The sequence below is a fragment of the Melozone crissalis genome, unplaced genomic scaffold, assembly GCF_028551555.1.
Source record: "Melozone crissalis strain CALT ecotype California unplaced genomic scaffold, PUWL_Pcris_2 ptg000086l_1, whole genome shotgun sequence".
NCBI classification, from domain to species: domain Eukaryota; kingdom Metazoa; phylum Chordata; class Aves; order Passeriformes; family Passerellidae; genus Melozone; species Melozone crissalis.
Genome location: NW_026535863.1, coordinates 2,102,582 through 2,119,867, shown reverse-complemented (window position 1 = coordinate 2,119,867; position 17,286 = coordinate 2,102,582). Strand labels below are relative to the sequence as shown.

Below are 17,286 nucleotides of genomic sequence, written 5' to 3'. Positions count from 1 at the left end.
ATAATAAATCAAGCCTTCTGAAACATGGAGTCAAATCCTCATCTCTTCCCTCATCCTAAGACTCCTGTGAACATGGTCACAAGCCCCTAGCCATGGGTGGAGCTGCAAAAACACCTCTTGACCTCTCCAGCCTCCCCCTGGTGTTACAGGAGATTCTTTGAGCCAGGTCTCATGAGCTCTTGGAGGTCTATTACTCACCCAAGATAGCTCAGCTACCTTTGGAGGCATAAAATCAGCAGGATGGCTCTTGTTGCAGTGTTGGAAACAAAAAGGTTTAATAAAAGGCAAAATAACAAACAGAGAAAAACTGAGCTAAGTGCAAGAGGTTCTTGCTCCTGGTAAAACACCTCACAAAAGCAATTTGTTTCTTTGTTCACTTCTTTTTCTAGTAAATTGATTAGGTGAGACTTTTTAGCTCCTGTCCAATTGGCTATCCTTAAGTTTGCGGTGAAGTCCCCCAAGTCCTATAAGGTGTCCTTTCACCTAATTGAGGAGAGAAACTTCTGGGCTTTTTTCCTTTTTAAGGAGACAGAGGATAGTTTTGTCACTCTGTTAACAGAGAGCCCATTCCTACACCCTGGGGCTCCTCGAGGTTTGCCTCACCCTGCAGACTCCAGGGCAGGGCTAGAGGGTCCCCGAGGTGGCCCTGGAGGGTCCCCTGGGATGGGACTGGAGCATCCCCAGGTGAAGCTGGAGGGTCCCAGGGTGGCCCTGGAGGGTCCCCAGGTGAAGCTGGAGGGTCCCGGGGTGGCCCTGGAGGGTCCCAGAGTGGCCCTGGAGGGTCCCTGGGGCAGGGCTGTGCTCACCAGGCAGCTGGCATAGCCGATGCCCCCCAGGCGGGGGCAGATGTAGTTCCAGACGCCGATGCTGCCCCGGCGGATCCTCTGCCCCACGGCCAGCTCCAGGAAGAAAAGGGGCAGCCCGATGATGATGAGCAGGACCAGGTAAGGGACCAGGTAGGCACCTGGAAGGGGAGAGAAAAGTCATTGCAAATCTCCCTGCTCCGAGGACAGATGGACAAGCAGGGCAGAGCTGAGCAGGCTCTGCCTGGTCCATCACTTCATTTGCAAACAGCCTCAAGTTGTACCATGGGAGGCTGAGATTGGATATGGGGACAAATTTCTTCATGGAAGGATGGTCAGGCACTGGCACAGGCTATGCAGGGCAGCAGGGCAATCCCCATCCCTGCAAGGGCTTAAAAACCATGGGGGTGTGCCAGGTGGGAACATGGGCTGGTGGTGGCCTTGTGCTGGGTTCATATTTGGACTCAATGATCTGCAAGAGCTTTTCCAGCCTAAAGGTTTCCATAGTTTTGTGGTCCAGGAATGCAGATCAGAGCTGGGCCAGAGGACAAGCTGTGCAGAGGAGCAAACGTGTGGAAGCAATGGCTGTTGCATTCCCTGCCAGTGTGGATCATGTGGGATTGACCCCAAGGCCCCCAAGGACACCCTGAATCCACACAGACAAATCTCCAATGTGTCCTGGATTGCAAAGCAATGTGCATTTCATTGCCATCTGTCAGAGATGAGGCAGTTATCTTCTGTTCATTGGGCAGCTTTCTTTATCTCTACTACAGCCAGTCCTCCCTCCAGATCTCTTCTGTCCATGGCCAGTGAATGTCCCTGCATGGCTGATAAGAACTACAGCATCCCATTGGGAGATGTGAGCCCAGAGGGAGGAGCCAAGCATTCCTACCCAGATATAATCTGGAGATTCTGGAACACCAGCACAGCTTCTCCACTGGATTGCCCAGAGGAACAGCAGCTGCCTCTTCTTCCACTGCATCTTCAGAGGCAGAGACTGCACCTTTCTCCAGGATCCCTGCTCCAGCAGAACCAGCCCTGACACTGCAGGAGGGCTGAGCCACAATTTCAATGGGACTGCTGCCAACACCCTGACCCACAGGGTGTCAGGCTGGGTTCTGACTCTGGCAGTGTTGTTCTTTGTACTGCATTGTTTATTTTATCCTTTTATTTTCTTCCCCAATAAAGAACTGTTATTCCTGCTCCCATATTTTTGCCTGAGAGCCCCTTAATTTAAAATTTATAGCAATTCAGAGGGAGGGGGTTTACATTTTCCATTTCAGTGGAGGCTCCTGCCTTCCTTAGCAGACACCTGGCTTTCCAAACCGAGACACCATGTGCAAGGAGCCACCTCCATGAGCTGACCCCTGGGGACACAGCCACATTCCTGGAGCTGTCCTGTCCCCCTGTCCCAACACATCCCCCTGGACATCCCACATTCCCAGCAGCACCATCACCGTGCCATGTGCCACCCTGCATGGCCAAGGAGTGGAAACAGCTCAGATTAAAACTCAATTAATGTCTGTCTGAGTGCTGGGGCTGGAGAGGAGCTGGTGGTTCCCAAAGCAGAAGCGATGACCGTAAGGGATGCGATGACTCACGCTGCACCTTCTGCCTGAGGAACAGCTCCAGCTCCTGCCAGAAGCTCAGGAATGGGCTCAGGAGAATGGGCCTGGCTCCTGCAGGGCAGCAGAAGGTCCAAAGGCAACCAAAATTCCCGCCTGGATTGACACTCCAGTGACAGCCACCACTGTCACAGACATCTTTTCATGAAAAATCCTTTCCTTAGGATTCTTCCTCCTGAGAAGCTGAGTGGCCTCAGGAACAAAATGTAAACATTGATTATCTGCTGCTGTGGAATGCAACAGGTGCATCTGTGATTGGTCTCATGTTGGTTGTTTGTAATTAATGGCCAATCACAGTCAGCTGTCTTGACTGTCTCAGTCACAAGCCTTTGTGATCATTCCTTCTTTTCCTATTCTTAGCCAGCCTTCTGATGAAGTCCTTTCTTCTATTCTTTTAGTATAGTTTTAATATAATATAATATATATAATATATTATATATACTATATAATATATTAGTATTATATAATATATATCATAAAATAATAAATCAAGCCTTCTGCAACATGGAGTCAGATCCTCATCTCTTCCCTCATCCAGGGACCCTTGTGAACACGGAAACACACCACTCCCCCGGCCAGGCAGGACCAGGGCAGGGGGTGCTGCTCCAAGCAGGGACTCTGATAAGTGAACCAGCCCCAGCATGGATGGGGATGGTGAGTTAAAAATGGAGGCAGGGAGAGAAATTGAGTGTAGGAATCCATAAAATCGGAGGGTTTTGGGACAGCTGCAAAAGGCCTTAGAGACAGCAGAACTGTGATTGGAGCTAAGCAGCAGCCATAAGGTTTGCTAGCAGAAAAGTTATATAAGTAGAAAAGTAAGGACGAATAGATCAACGGTCTGTGTATTAATGCTTGTCTAGAATAACTCCCTAAGCTACAGAAAAGTGTATCTAGTGAGATATTAGGAACGTTGAAGCTTAATAATGGAGCTCTGTGCATTGTATTTTAAGGCTTACAAGCAGGTATTGTATTCTAAATAAGCAAGCATTGTTTTAACCACAGGTACATGTGCTTATAGTGGTTGGATAGAACTACTGTCAATATAGAATATATATTATGCAGATATAAATACTGTCAATGTGCTTTTGCTTTGTGTGATTGGTCAAAAAACTTTTAAAGTGAGTTGTAACATTGAGTTGTTCATCTGCAGCCTGGGATGTGAGCCAGTGGCATCTTCCTATTGTCATAACCATGTAATGAGAGTGAGGCTGGAAAATAAAACAGCTCAAGGCACATTCCTAACAGTCCCATCCCATTTCTGATTTGCACATAGACCCCAGCTGGCAATATTGAGGTGCAGCAGCCCAGGGTGAGGGTAGAAGGAGGGTAAAAGGAGAGGCAGAGAGCAGAGCTGGAGCTCAGGGAAATCCAGGGAGGACCATGAGCATCCCATCTGTGCAACACTCTCCTGGCTATCTCACCCTGCAGACAGGTGGACGCGAGACAGATTCAGATGCAGATTTGTCCAGCATTGGAGATTTCCCTGCTGTGGTGCCTGTAAAGGTGAGCAGCTCATGCCTGTGCAGCACCAGGGCAGAGCTGGCAGCCCCTGCTGGCTCCCGGCACGCCGAGTCCCGGGGATTTGGCTGCAGCCCATCCTGGCAGCAGCACGGAGCCGCTCGGCCCCCGCACACACCTGCTGGGAGAACAGCAGGGAAAGCAGCCACAGTCATCGCATCCTGGAGCTGCTCACAGCGCCAGGAAAGCTCTGTCTGTCTGTCTGTCTGTCTGTCCGTCCCCCCCAAATGTCAGAGCGTCGGGGGTAGAACGGTGGGGATGGATGGAAACGAGAGATCTCTGCAGCCAGGGCTGGGAACTTGTGGGTTATTGCAAAGGGCCTGGGTGCAGGGCCCTGCTGGGAGCTGCCAGCCACAGCTGGAGCAGGACTGAGAGAAGAGAGGGGCAGAGAGGATGAGAGGGTGAGGGAGTAAAAGGGTAAGAGAGTAAAAGAGGGGGTAAGAGAATAAACGGGGTAAGAGAGTAAAAGGCAACAGCTAAGAGACAAGAGGTAAGAGTTAAGACAGTGAAGTTCCCGTTACAATACCATAAATCATCTTCTGTGTTGAATATTGTGATTCTCACTAACCAATCTAGTACAAGATACAAATCCTACAGCATTTCCATACAGCCATAAGAATCATTACATTACCACACTGTGTTACATTTTAAACCCTAAAAACTCCTCTTTGGGCCCCTTCTGCCAAGCTGGCAGGGTCTGCTCTGACCCTTGGGCCTGTCTGCAAGCAGAGGGTGTTGTTCCATCCAAAGGGGATTACTTTCATCTGGCCACACCATTGTTTTCCAGTTGTTCAGTAACTGAGGGATCTCAAAACTTGCTTTCATTTCAATCTCACTTATAGTTTCCATTTTCTCAAAATCTTTTGGCAGGCAATCATATTTATAAGGCTTTCCTGTTTCATCTTCCCCAACACCCAAACCCCTGAACTGCTCAGCTGAGGAAAAAAGCCCCCAAATAACAGGACAGCAGAGAGCTCAGCCTAAGCTGAGGATTTTTCACTGAGTGCACTAATTATGGTTAATTACAGATTGCTGTGGCATGGGGAAACTGAAGCACAGCCGGGTTAATCCTTGCAGAGAAGGAGGATGCTGCTTCTCCAACCTCTGGCTCTAAATCTGGTTTTAAAATCTCATTTAATGGGGAAATGTGGTTCTAAATCTCATTTAGTGGGGAAAACTTTCTTGGCAATCAGAGGCCAGCTGTGTGATGAAGCCAGCAGGGCTGTACTGACCTCTCCCAGCCCTGAATTTGGGGTGAACACCCATGAAGAGCTGTGCTTAGCCAAAACCAAGCCAAACTGAGCCAAGCAGGGCTCTGGGAGGTGCTGGGATGCAGGAGTCAGGCACTTCCAGCTCCATCCTGGATGGGGAGGGAAGGGAACGTGGCTGAGCAGCCCTGGGAGGGAGGGGAGTGCTGACTGCACTCACGAATGACTCATCCTGATGTGACACGGGAGATGTTTGAATTATTGAGGGCAGCTGCAGGGCTGGGGCCATGGTAAAAGATGGAGCACTGGGAACACAGAGAGGACAGGGGCACTGTCCTGGCTCCCTCCAGCATGGTTGGGTTTGGATTAATGATGAGGAACCCACTCTGTAATCAGTGTTATGAAGGGTAGTGGGGCTCAGCACAGCTGGGAGGGACCTGACCCTCTGGGCTGCTCTTGGAAACCTGCTGGACAGACCTCAGCAGGTCAGAGAAAGAATGGAATAGATAAGGAAAAATAAACAACCTTGAAAACCAGAACCAAGGAATCGCAACTTCTTCTTTGGTCACACGGCTGGGAAAAAGACTCTTTAATCCCTCGGGAGCCATTTCAGCAACACCAAACCCGAGCCCATCCCTGCCCCATCTCTCACCTCCTCCATTCTTCTGGCAGAGGTAGGGTAAATAAAGGTAAATAAAGTACATGTAGTTCTTAGTATAAAGAACTAACACCACCCCAAGGGCAGTCACTGTGCCACAACCCAACCTGCTGGACAGATCTCAAAGAATGGAATAGATAAGGAAAAATCAACAACCTTGAAAACCAGAGCTGAGGAATCTCATCTTCTTCTTTGGTCACAGGTGTGGGGAAAAAGACTCTTTAATCCCTCGGGAGCCATTTCAGCAACACCAAACCCAAGACCATCCCTCCCCATGTCTCATCTCCTTCATTCTTCTGGCAGAGGTAGGGTAAATAAAGGTAAATAAAGTACGCGTAGTTCTCAGTATAAAGAACTAGAACCACCCCAAGGGCAGTCACTGTGCCACAACCCAACCTGCTGGACAGCTCTCGGTGGGTCAGAGAAAGAATGGAATAGATAACAGAAAATAAACCTTGAAAACCAGAGCTGAGGAATCTCGACTTCTTCTGTCACGGGGTTGGCAAAAAGACTCTTTAATCCCTTGGGAGCCATTTCAGCAACACCAAACCCGAGCCCATCCCTGCCCCATTTCAAACCCTGAGCCCATCCCTGCCCATGTCTCACCTCCTCCATTCTTCTGGCACAGGTAGGGGAAGCGCCAGACGTTGCCCAGCCCCACGGAGTAGCCGATCTGCGCCAGGATGTACTGCAGCTTGCTGTTCCATGCCGGCCGGTTCTCCGCCTCCAGATCCTCGTCCCCCTCCTTCTGCTTGTCCCACGCATCCCCTGTCACGTTGAGGACGCTGCGTTTGTAGTCCACGGGCTCCTGGTGGGCCAGCAGGTCGGCCACCGACTCGGTGACATGCTCGCTGCTGTGCTCCCGCTGCGTCACCTTGCTGTTCTTCGGCATCGGGGCGGCCCCGGGGCGGGATCGGGCACGGAGGAGGAGGAAGAGGAGGAAGGTCCCGCAGGGAGCAGCACAGAGTGGGAGCTACAGCTCGGGGCTCACCTCCTCTTCATCAGCAGGACCTGTGTGGGGAAAGGGTCAGCCAGGGTCAGTTGGGTTTGGCTTATCTGCAGTGGGATGGTGGGAACGGCAGCACCAGGAGAGAAGGGTGAACATCCCCTGTGACTGGGACCTGCAGCACCAGGAGAGAAGGGTGTCCACCACTGTGAGCTGGTGGGAGTGGCAGCACCCAGAGAGAAAGGTGTCCACCCCCTGTGAGCTGGCACCTACAGCACCCAGAGAGAAGGGTGGCCATTCCCTGAGGTTTGGGACCTGCAGCACCTGGAAAGAAGGGTGTCCATCCCTGCAGCACCCAGAGAGAAGGGTATCCATCCCTGCAGCACCAGAAGGGAAGGGTGTCCATCCCCTGTGGTTTTGGACCTGCAGCACCAGGAGAGAAAGGTGTCCACCCCCTGTGAGCTGGTGGGACCTGCAGCACCCAGCGAGAAAGGTTCCCCTGTAAGGAGAGAAGGAATCCCCTGTGATTTGGGACCTGCAACACCAGGAGAGAAGGGTGTCCATCCCTGTGAGCTGGTGGGACCTGCAGCACCAGGAGAGAAGGGCGTCCAACCCCCGTGTCTTGGGACATTCACCTGAACCTGGAGGGTCTCCTGCTCCAGGAATGATGGACCAGGAGCAACGTTCTGGTTGAGAATTAGAGAGTACCAGGATGGTATGGGTTGAAAGGACCTTAAAGCTCATCCAAGCCCACCCCTGCCATGGGCAGGGACACCTTCCATAGACCAGGGACACCACCCATAGACCAGGGACACCATCCATAGACCAGGGACACCTTCCACTGCCCCAGGCTGCTCCAAGCCCTGTCCAGCCTTGTCCTTGGACACTCCCAGGGTACCAAGGCCAACCACAGCTGCTCTCATCCATGGAGAAATGGAGAAGAGCCTCCTGTGTCCCAGAGAGAGGAGTTTCCCTGTGCTCCAGAGGACAGTGACAGGTGATGACAGGTCACATACCTGTGACACCTCTTCTCTCCTCTAACACCTCCAGCCCAGCAGCTGAACCTCCCAAGGCCTGACACCAAACCCAGGCTCTGCCCTGCCTGTCCTGCTCCCTCCCCTCCTGACCATCAGAACAGCCCCAGCTTCGCTCCACGACAGCTTGGGAGCACTCAGGGCACAGTGACACATGCCCAGGCTATCTCTGCATCCCAGAAAGTTATCAAGAGTGACTGAAAAGCCTTGGAGCCTGGTGCTCAATCTCCCCAGGCAGCTTTACAGCAGATAACAGCTGCAAAAACAGCAGCAGCCAAGGCAAAGCCATCACCCCTGGCACCTTCACTTCCCCAGCCTTCAGAGTGGGTCAGGAGGAGCAATCCTGCACAGAAGCACCTCAGGAGGTGCCCAGAACCCAGCCCAGCCCTGCAGATTTTCCCCCTGCCTCAAAAATCTTGGGTTCATTGTGGAAATCTGCTCCACTGGGCTGGGGATCCCCAAACTGGGAAAGCACCATGTGCTTCCTCTCCATACTGGGAGCACTGGGGTCAGATGGGACAGAGACTGGACCCAAACTGGACCATGGTGCAACATCAGCTGGGGAGAAAACACAGACCTGCCACAATAAATCCCCCAGCTTGGAAAAGGGACCCTCCTGAAGAGCTGCACTCTTGTCTTTGCTGTCCTCTCCATCTCTGCTCCCAGGGGACACCAGGCTGGTGCCTGGGCCATGGTGGTGCTCTGCTCCCAGACCTGACCCACCCCAGCTGGGTGCAGTACCACCTTCTCCCACCCTGGGGGCTTTTCCAGAGCCATTCCCAGCTCTTCTCTCCTGTTATAAGCAAAAAAATCTTATTTTGGAGAAAAAAAGGGTTGCAGAGTGAAACCAGTGCTGCCAAGGTGAAGTTCTACCTGTTTGTTTGTTATTGTAACCATAAATCATTTTCATTAATTGCTCCTTTTGTATCAATATAGCCCTGCTTGGGGCTAAGTTGATGGTTCTTCTCCCCAGATGGGTGAGAGGAGGGGACATCAGAGAGAATGCAAAATAACCTCGGGACCCGCATGCCATGAGAAGCTACCCCACCAAACTTACCGAAAAGACCCCAAAAACAATGAGCCAACACAGAATTAAGAGATCAGAGCGATGTCTGGACATGAGGAATAGAGTGATGAGCCTGCAGAGATGCTGAGAACCTTTCTTGTCCCTCATCCTGAGCAAAGACCTCAGCTGGAACCAAGACCACGAGACTGGAAAACCCAAAAGTCGTAACACGGGGTATATCCCCACTGTTTTCATGAGGATGGGACCCCCAGCTCTGCCCTTCAGTGGATAAAGCTGCATATTCCTCCTCCTCCGAGTCACCCTGGGAGCAACGATGGAGAAACCACGGACTCATCGAGCTTCCCAACCTTGAGCTGATCACTTTTAATAAAGCATTTAAAGAAGAAAAAGTCTCCTGCCCTGTTTATTTCATCTCCTCTTGGACATTTTTGATCCAGCTCAGCCCAAAATCCCATCCCTACTCAGGGCAGTGGGTTCAGCCCAGGCAGCAAAGCCCATCAGCAAAGCACCAGGAGCAGGAAACCTCCCCCTCAGCCACCCTCACCTCGGTGTTTTCTCACCCCTGTCGGAAGTTCCCCCTTTCCCAGGCCCTGTTCCTGTATCAAAAAAAATTAAAAATCTATTTTCAACCGTCGGCTGCATCCGTTGCCAAGCAACCATCTCGGCTCCACATCTTTCCCGGATCCGGCTCCTCCGGAGAAGCCGCTTGAGTTATTTTGTCGAGGCCAGGCCGGCGATGTTTAATTTCCTAACGAGGGCTCATTCACAGCAGCGCTCGCTGCTCGATCGCGGCAATTACCGGCACGTGGCTGCCCGGGGCTGGAGCATCCTCAGCCGGCTGGGGATGGGCTCCGAGCACGGCCAGGGCACCACCCGGCAGCCAGGAAAGGGCAGGATTCCCATCCGAGCTGGCTCGGGCTCGGTGTGGGTTTGTGCAGAGCTGGATAAATCACCCACGGGCTGTTCGCTGCTCCCTGTCTGCTCAGCAGCTCCTGCAGAGCACCAGGAGGGCTTGGGGTTAAAGTATCTCTTTAGGATTTCTAAAATATCTATTCAGGATCCCTAAAATATTTCTTTAGGATCTCTAAAGTTTCTCTTTAGGATCTCTAATGTTTCTCTTCAGGATCCCTAAAATATCTCTTTAGGATCTGCAAAGTTTCTCTTTAGGATCTCTAATGTTTCTCTTCAGGATCTCTAAAACGTCTCTTTAGGACCCCTGAAATATCTCTTCAGGATCTCTAAAATATCTATTTAGGACCCCTAAATATCTCTTTAGGATCCCTAAAGTTTCTCTTTGGGATCCCTAAAATATCTCTTTAGGATCTCTAAAGTTTCTCTTTAGGATCTCTAATGTTTCTCTTCAGGATCTCTAAAATATCTCTTTAGGACCCCTAAAATAAGTCTTTAGGATCTCTAAAGTTTCTCTTTAGGATTAGGGAGAGAGCCAAGAAGATGCAGGATGTGCTGGCCAAGCCCCCAGAGTACAGTGACCCACAGTGAGGGCACCCAAAGAGCTTTTAGGGGACACCCCAACCCTGGGAGATGCCAGCTCCAGGGTAGGTGGTGCTGAGCCAGGGGTCAGCACAGACCCCACAGCATCCCTGTGGATCTCAGCCTGTTCCTCTCCTCAGTTTAGGTCCCCCCAAGTTGTTCTGAGGAGCTGGGAGGCACCAGGACACAGATCCTGAAAGAGCAGGGTCCTTCCACCGCCTACAAAGCCTCAGAAGCTCTCAGAGCCTTGGAGGACACTCCAGACAGCAACGTTCCCAAAGGATTTGGGGGATCAGCAGGGTCCTTCCAGCACCCACAAAGCCCCAGAGGCTCTCAGAGCCTTGTAGGACACTCCAGACAGCAACATTCCCAAAGGATTTGTGGGATCAGCAGGGATGCTTTAACGGGATGGGGATGGGCTCTCCAAACATTGGCAGGAGGGTGAAGGACAGGTACAAGCCTTCCTGCCCATGCCCAAGCTGAATTAGAGGGGAAAATTGAGAAGAGATCCAGATCCTGCTCCTGGCATGGCTCTGGCAGTGCCCCATGGCTGCTCTGGGGAGTTCCTGCTGTATCCCCATGGCTCAGCCCCAGCCTGAGATCCTGGCAGAGATCCCAGCTGGAGGAGAGAGGATCATTCCCGATGAGCACACCCAGCCTTCTCCATCGCCATCCCTGCTGGGAATGGGAGATGAGCCCAGGCAGAGCCTGCACGAAGCCACCAGCCCACACAGACAGGAACAGGGCCCAGGGAAAGCCAGGTCAGCAGGGCTCTTCCTCCTCATTTCCCCAGCTTTTTGCACCAGCCCCGAGGGCTGCACCCTCAAACGAAAAAGCACAGCCCAAATCCATCTGAGAAAGGTATTTCTGCGCATTCCTTTGGTAGGAAAAGGGAATTTAATCAAAAAATCATCTGCCAAAAATAACAACCACCCTGTGAGAAAGACAAGGCAGATCAGCTGATGAGCAGGAGCTTTCCGGGCTGGAGCGAGATAGAAAACCCTTGTCACTGACAGATGGAGATTCAGCTTGTTTACTTAGTCCCCATGACCTTAATTTTCTTAAATGTGCATTTTTTCTCTCTCTTTAGAAGACAGATTAGGGTCTTTGAGAGCCCATGGCTTGCAAGAACCTCACTTGTGCTGCCAGACCAGGGCTGCCTTTGCACCCACAGCTTTGCCCAGGTAAAACCAGCACTGGTGGCACCCAGCTGGAGAGGGAATGTGGCTTTTGCCACAGCAGGACCCTGGAAAGGACCAGTTTGTGCTGCAGGCATTACAAGGGGAGGGAATAACTCACCTCATCCTGCTCCATGTCCCTGGCTGTGTCCTTGAATGAGATTCCCACTTCCCTGGTCCCGGTGGAAACCTTCACATTGAACTCATCAGACAGCAAACACCATTCCCTGAGCCCTGAGCACCATTCCACCATTCCCTGAGCCCTGGGCTGAGTCCAGGGCTCCTGCTGGCACAAAGTGAGAGTCCCCATCCATGCCCAGGTGACACAGGGGGACTCCAAGCACCCCATCCCTTTGGACTGGTGTGGGCACCACCACAGCAGCAGATCTAAGGCACGTGGGACTGGTTTGCCATGGGACAAACTGGATTTAACCCACCAGGGGAAGGGCAGGGATGGAGAAGCTCCTGCCTTGTCACACACAGTGGTTTAATCCTTTCTCAGAAGCTCCCAACAATCCCAAAAGCAGCCATGGGGAAAAGCTGCTTTTTGGGGTGCTATTTGGGGTGAGTGAAGATCCCCTAGACCCCCAGCCCTGACAGCAGCATCACCAAAGGTCAGGGGAGGAAGGAAGCTCCTGCCTTGTCACACCCAGGGGTTTAATCCTGCTCAGAAGCTTCAAAAAATCCCAAAAGCAGCCATGGGGAAATGCTGCTTTTTGGGGTGCTATTTGGGGTGAGTGAAGACTCCCCACATCCCCAGTATCACTAAGGGTCAGGAGAGAAGGAAAGCTCCTGCCTTGTCACACCCAGGGGTTTAATCCTTGCTCAGAGCTTTCCATTGATCCCAAAAGCAGCCATGGAGAAAATCTGATTTTGGGGTGCTATTTGGGGGGAATGAAGACTCCCCAGACTCCCAGCCCTGGCAGCAGCATCACCAAGGGCCAGGGGAGGAGGGAGGCTCCAGGCCACGTGTTCTGGCTCTGCCCATCCTTGCTTTCTTGGGAAAGCAGCTGGGGAGCAATAACAGGCTGGAAATGTGTCAGCAAAGCTTTCAGCTGGGCCTGGGAGAGCAGGAGAAGGCAGGGAGGAGATGGGGATTTACAGCAGAGCCCAAGGAGAGCAGCAAACGTGCTCCGGGTCCAAATGATGGGGTGCAGGGGAATCTCTCCACTCCTGTGTCCAAATTCTACATTTATCCCTCATTTGGGTCCAGAAAGGAGAAACTGAGGCAAGAAAAGCCACAAGATGAGATTGGGTGAATTAAAAATGAGCATTTCAATCCCTGGGGACTCTGCTGGTCCCTCCCTGCCCAACCATTACCATTTCTCCCCCTTCAGCTTGCACAGAAATCCCCCACAGCTCCTAAAGGAGAGGGCAGAGATGTTCCTGGTGCAGTACCCAGCTCAGCAGGCCTGGGAAGCTCCAGCTCACCCCATCAAGGTCACAGAGCAGGGAAAGGACGGAGGAGTGGGGACAGAGGAGCTGAGGGATTTCGGGAGGTGGAAATCTACTCTCAGCTTGGGGCTGGGAGAGCTGAGCATCAATTTGCAGCTCCTGATACACACAGAGCCAGGGAAATGCTGCACCCAGGGCAAGGCTGCTCAGTGAGATGGGGAGCCTGGCCCAGGGAGGAGAAGGGACAGATCCAAGGTCACCAAGGAGCAGAGGAGGAGGAAGGAGCACGGATCCCTCCTGTCCTCCCTCTGTGCTGCACAGCCAAGAGCCAAGGGAAGGAGACCTGGATGCTCATCCCAAGCATGAGAAGAACAGCTCCAGGCCCCTTCCTGCTGCTCCCTGAGGTCAGGGGAGCCTCTCTGCTGGGGTGGGGATGGCCCTGGCAGAGCTGGTCATTTGGGAAGCATCCAGCTCCTCCAAGCCACAGGAAACCAAGGGCAGGGCCCTCCCAGCGCATCCAAACTTCTCTTCAAAGCCCCAAGGAGAGATTCCTGCCCAAGGCAGAGCTTTTGCAGCTCTGTCCACCCCTGCCCTGCTCTGAGGGCCTTCCCACGGCCTCCACCACTCAAACCTCCCTTTTCCACCAGAGAGGCTGGTCCAAGACACCTCCATCTTAAATCTGCTCCTCCTTGCCCGGCCTGTGGCTCCTTGGAAGAGGGGTTTTACCATCTGGGCTCATTAGGGCTGCTCCCATTGTCCCCTCGTTAAAACGAGCTCTGCTACTGTGTGGAAATGACACAGGGTGACACAGTGCCACCAGGGCTGTCCCCTCCTCACACCCACCCCTGGGGAGGCACAAACTGCAGCTGGGGTCGGTGTCAGAAGGTGACAGAGCACGGGAAGCACCCCAGGGCTGGCTAAGGCTTAAGGAGCCCAGCCTCTCACATTTCCCCCCGAGCTGGAGCCGCCCCTCGTCCTTCCCTTCCCGCTTTAGCATCGTGACACAGGAGAGCTGATGAATCAGAGCTGCCCCCGCTTCTGTCTTACACCCACCCCGCTGGCTGAGAGCGCCCAGATGTTATAAATATCCCAAATTCCTCTCCAGAAATCAGGGCTGGGGCTGCACCAGCTCTGCCCAGCCCAGGTGGGTCTGTCCCACCTCAGAGGGACATGGCTGTGACCCAATAGCAACTCTTTGTCCCCAGGAGGTGCCACAGAACCTCCGGATGGGTTTTTGTTGATGGGTCACAAGACAGGCACGGGAGGAGAAGCCCCAGATCCAGAAAGGAGAAACTGAGGCAGGAAAAGCCACAAGATGACGTTGGGCGAATTAAAAATGAGCATTTCAACCAGGTGGGTCTGTCCCACCCCAGAGGGACACGGCTGTGACCTGACAGTGACCAGGAGGTGCCAAGGAACCTCCGGGTGGGTTTTGCTGATGGGTCACAAGAGAAGCAGCCCTGGCACTCGGGTTTGTCACGAAGCTGTGAGCCCGTGGGTTCATGGGCTTAGGGCTCCTTTCATGTCTCATTCAGCAGCATGAAAACACACACAGCTGCAATAACGTGACACCAGAGCAAAGGCAACCATCATATGACCCCTTCAGGGCTGGTTTGATTCACCAGATGATCGTTTTCCACTTAGACCTCAGCGATCCTTTGTAACTCATCCACTTCCAGCCAAAGGTTACTGAATGAGCCCCAAACCAGCCAAGATTTGCCCTAAAAAGCAACGAAAAGGCAGCACCCAAAGCCCGCCCTGAGTGCTGCTTTTCCCCGTTGTAATTCATGGAGCTGCTGCTACGTTTGTAAACAAACAAACCCAAACCCAGCCCGGGATGGGGTGAAAGCAGGGCTGCTCCTCCCAAGGCAGTGATTTCACCTGGACGTGGGCAGGTCAGCATCTGATTTGGGGTGAATCTGATCCTCGTGACTCCAGCTCTGCTGGAACTCCAGATTTCTCTGCAAGCCTCAAGCAGCAGTGGAGTCACTCCAGATTTAAAATGAACCCTTTTATCCCTACTGATTTCAGCACAGCCATCTCCATTCCATCCCAGTGGACAGCTCAGACCCACATTTTATTTCCCTGGGAGCAGTCACAGCCCCAGCCAGGTTCCTTGACCTAGTCCTGACACCTCTGGAGGAATATTCACAAGGAACTCTCCACCCTGCCGAGAATAGCTCAGCTGCCGCCCTGCTCCGGGTTTTTTTCCTCCCAAGACCAGAAATAGTTACATCAGCTCCTGATGGATTGGAAGCTCAGGTGCTTCAGACACAAGGCGTGATCCAGGGAGCAGCATTTCACCTTCTGGGTCCTCTACAAAGAGCTGGGAGCAGATTCCTCAGCTGCTTTGAGCCCCACATTCCGAGAGCGGTGGAAATTTGGACCAGCCCAAAACCCACACCTTTGGGTTTATCCAGCGTGCACAGAGGGCTCCCCACACCCAATCCTGGGAATTTCACCAGGAAATTCCCGTTTCCTGGTGAAAAGGACCCCAAACCCCATTTTCTACCTCAAACCAAACACTCAAAGAGCAGCACAAAAATAAAAGAAGGGACAAAAACACCATCACCACACCAGGGACCAGGACTGAAATACTCATTGCAGCCCAATGCTTTCTCCTCTCCCAATGTTACCGTCAAGGTCAACCTGGAGGCTGCATTCCCACCCATCCTCACACGGGATGAGCCCCCCCAGCAGCAGGAGCCGGGCAGGGACCCAGAGCCACCCCCGGCCGTGACCCCCCAGCCCCTGGAGTGCCCTCAAATGTCCCCCCAGCCCTGGATGCCACCACCCGAGGGCCACGCCTGATGCGTCCAGGCTGGGCTGTCCCCTCCATTAACCTCACCCAGGTCCTGAGCATCTTTTCCCCGCTGGGGAAGGGGCACCAGGGCGGGCAGGGCGGGGATGGGGGGAGCATCCTCACCTCGGCGCTGCGGCGGCTCCTAGGGAGGATAAAACCAACCCGATTCCAGGAGAAATTCGCCCGGTGCTGGAGGAAACGGCGCAAAATCCCGGCAGAAATCACCAGAGGAGAGCGCGGGCGGAGGGAGGTGGCAGGGAGCCGGGCAGACGGGAGCGGCAGCGGCCGAGAACGGCGGGCAGGGCTCGGGAAGGGCTCCTGGGGGATGCTCCGAGGCACCGGCGGCTCCGCTCCGCTCACGGTCCCCGCCCGCCCCGCCGCCGCCGCCCGGTGGATGCGCGCTGGGCTCGCCCGGCCCCGCCGGAGGGAGGCAACTCCGAGCGGCTCCCGGGAAATCAGCGGAGAAACGGGATAGAAAATTTAAAATAAGAGAGAAATTATTAAAAAAAAAAAAAAAAAATCAGCGCGAAGGGACACGCAGCCCCTGACGCAGGCTTGAGTCACCAGCGCTGCGCGTCAAAGCTGGGGTGCCCGGCCACCCCCCCTGCAACGAGGGAGGCTCTGGCAGGCGAAAAAAAAGTAGCGTCGAGTCCTGACACAAAGGGGTGGGTCTGGTTTTGCTGTGGGGAAAAGAAAATCCCTTTAAAATGGCCCTGCTGGCTGCTGCCTCCCCTGGGGGAGGGAGGGTTTGGGGGGTTTGGGAGCCCCTTTGCCCTGATTTATTGTCAGAGACTTGTAGTGTGGTTTGCATTGGAAAGAGCTTTGATGATCGCTTCATCCCAGCCCTGCCAGGGGCAGGGACACCTTCCAATGTCCCAGGTTGCTCCATGCCCCATCCAGCCTGGCCTTGGGCACTGCCAGGGATCCAGGGGCAGCCACAGCTGCTTTGGGCACCTGTGCCAGGGCCTGCCCACCCTCACAGGGAAGGATTTTTTTCCTAAAATCTAATCTAAACTCACTATATTTCATTATTTGAAAGAGGTATTTAATATCTCTTTTATAATTTGGTGTTTCAGAGGATTTTCTTTGGCTGGGAGCACGCAGGAGGGAGCAGCAGCAGTGGCCAGGCCCCAAACTCTGCTCCCCTCACTCAGGTGTGAATCCTTCAGCTGCCCCTTCAGTGTGAGGGTGCTCAGGGCTGGTGCTGAGCCCTGGGACACTCGGGGAGCCCAGAGGCAGCCCTGGGCTCAGGGGACACCACAGCCCTGGGCACAGCAGTTCCCCTGCCAGGGGAGCCAGGAGCAGCCCTGGCCTGATGGGCTGAGCTGGGCCCAGCCAGCTCTGAGATATTGCAGATATTTGCATTTATTACAGAATGGTTTGGCTTGGAAGGGACCTTCAAGCCCTTCTCATTCCACCCCACCATGGGGGACACCTTCACCATCCCAGGTTGGTTCCAGCCCTGTCCAGCCTGGCCTTGGGCACTGCCAGGGATCCAGGGGCAGCCACAGCTGCTCTGGGCACCCTGTGCCAGGGCCTGCCCACCCTCACAGGGCAGGATTTTTTTCTAATATCTGACCAAAATTCCCCTTTTTTCAGT

At 53.4% G+C, this 17,286-nt stretch overlaps 1 protein-coding gene across 1 annotated transcript in view; it reads right to left on the bottom strand.

Annotated features, from left to right (window-relative positions):
• The window catches only part of SLC6A17 (solute carrier family 6 member 17), a 28,703-nt gene extending 12,532 nt beyond the window's left edge, over positions 1–16,171 (bottom strand). The window contains exons 1-3 of the mRNA XM_054290830.1: positions 15,810–16,171; positions 6,419–6,823; positions 807–964 (exon numbers count right to left, since the gene is read on the bottom strand). Coding sequence (XP_054146805.1) covers positions 807–964; positions 6,419–6,704 — 444 coding nt within the window. The 5' untranslated portion in view covers positions 6,705–6,823; positions 15,810–16,171. The remainder of the gene's footprint in view (positions 1–806; positions 965–6,418; positions 6,824–15,809) is intronic.
• Between the last annotated feature and the right edge of the window lie 1,115 nt (positions 16,172–17,286).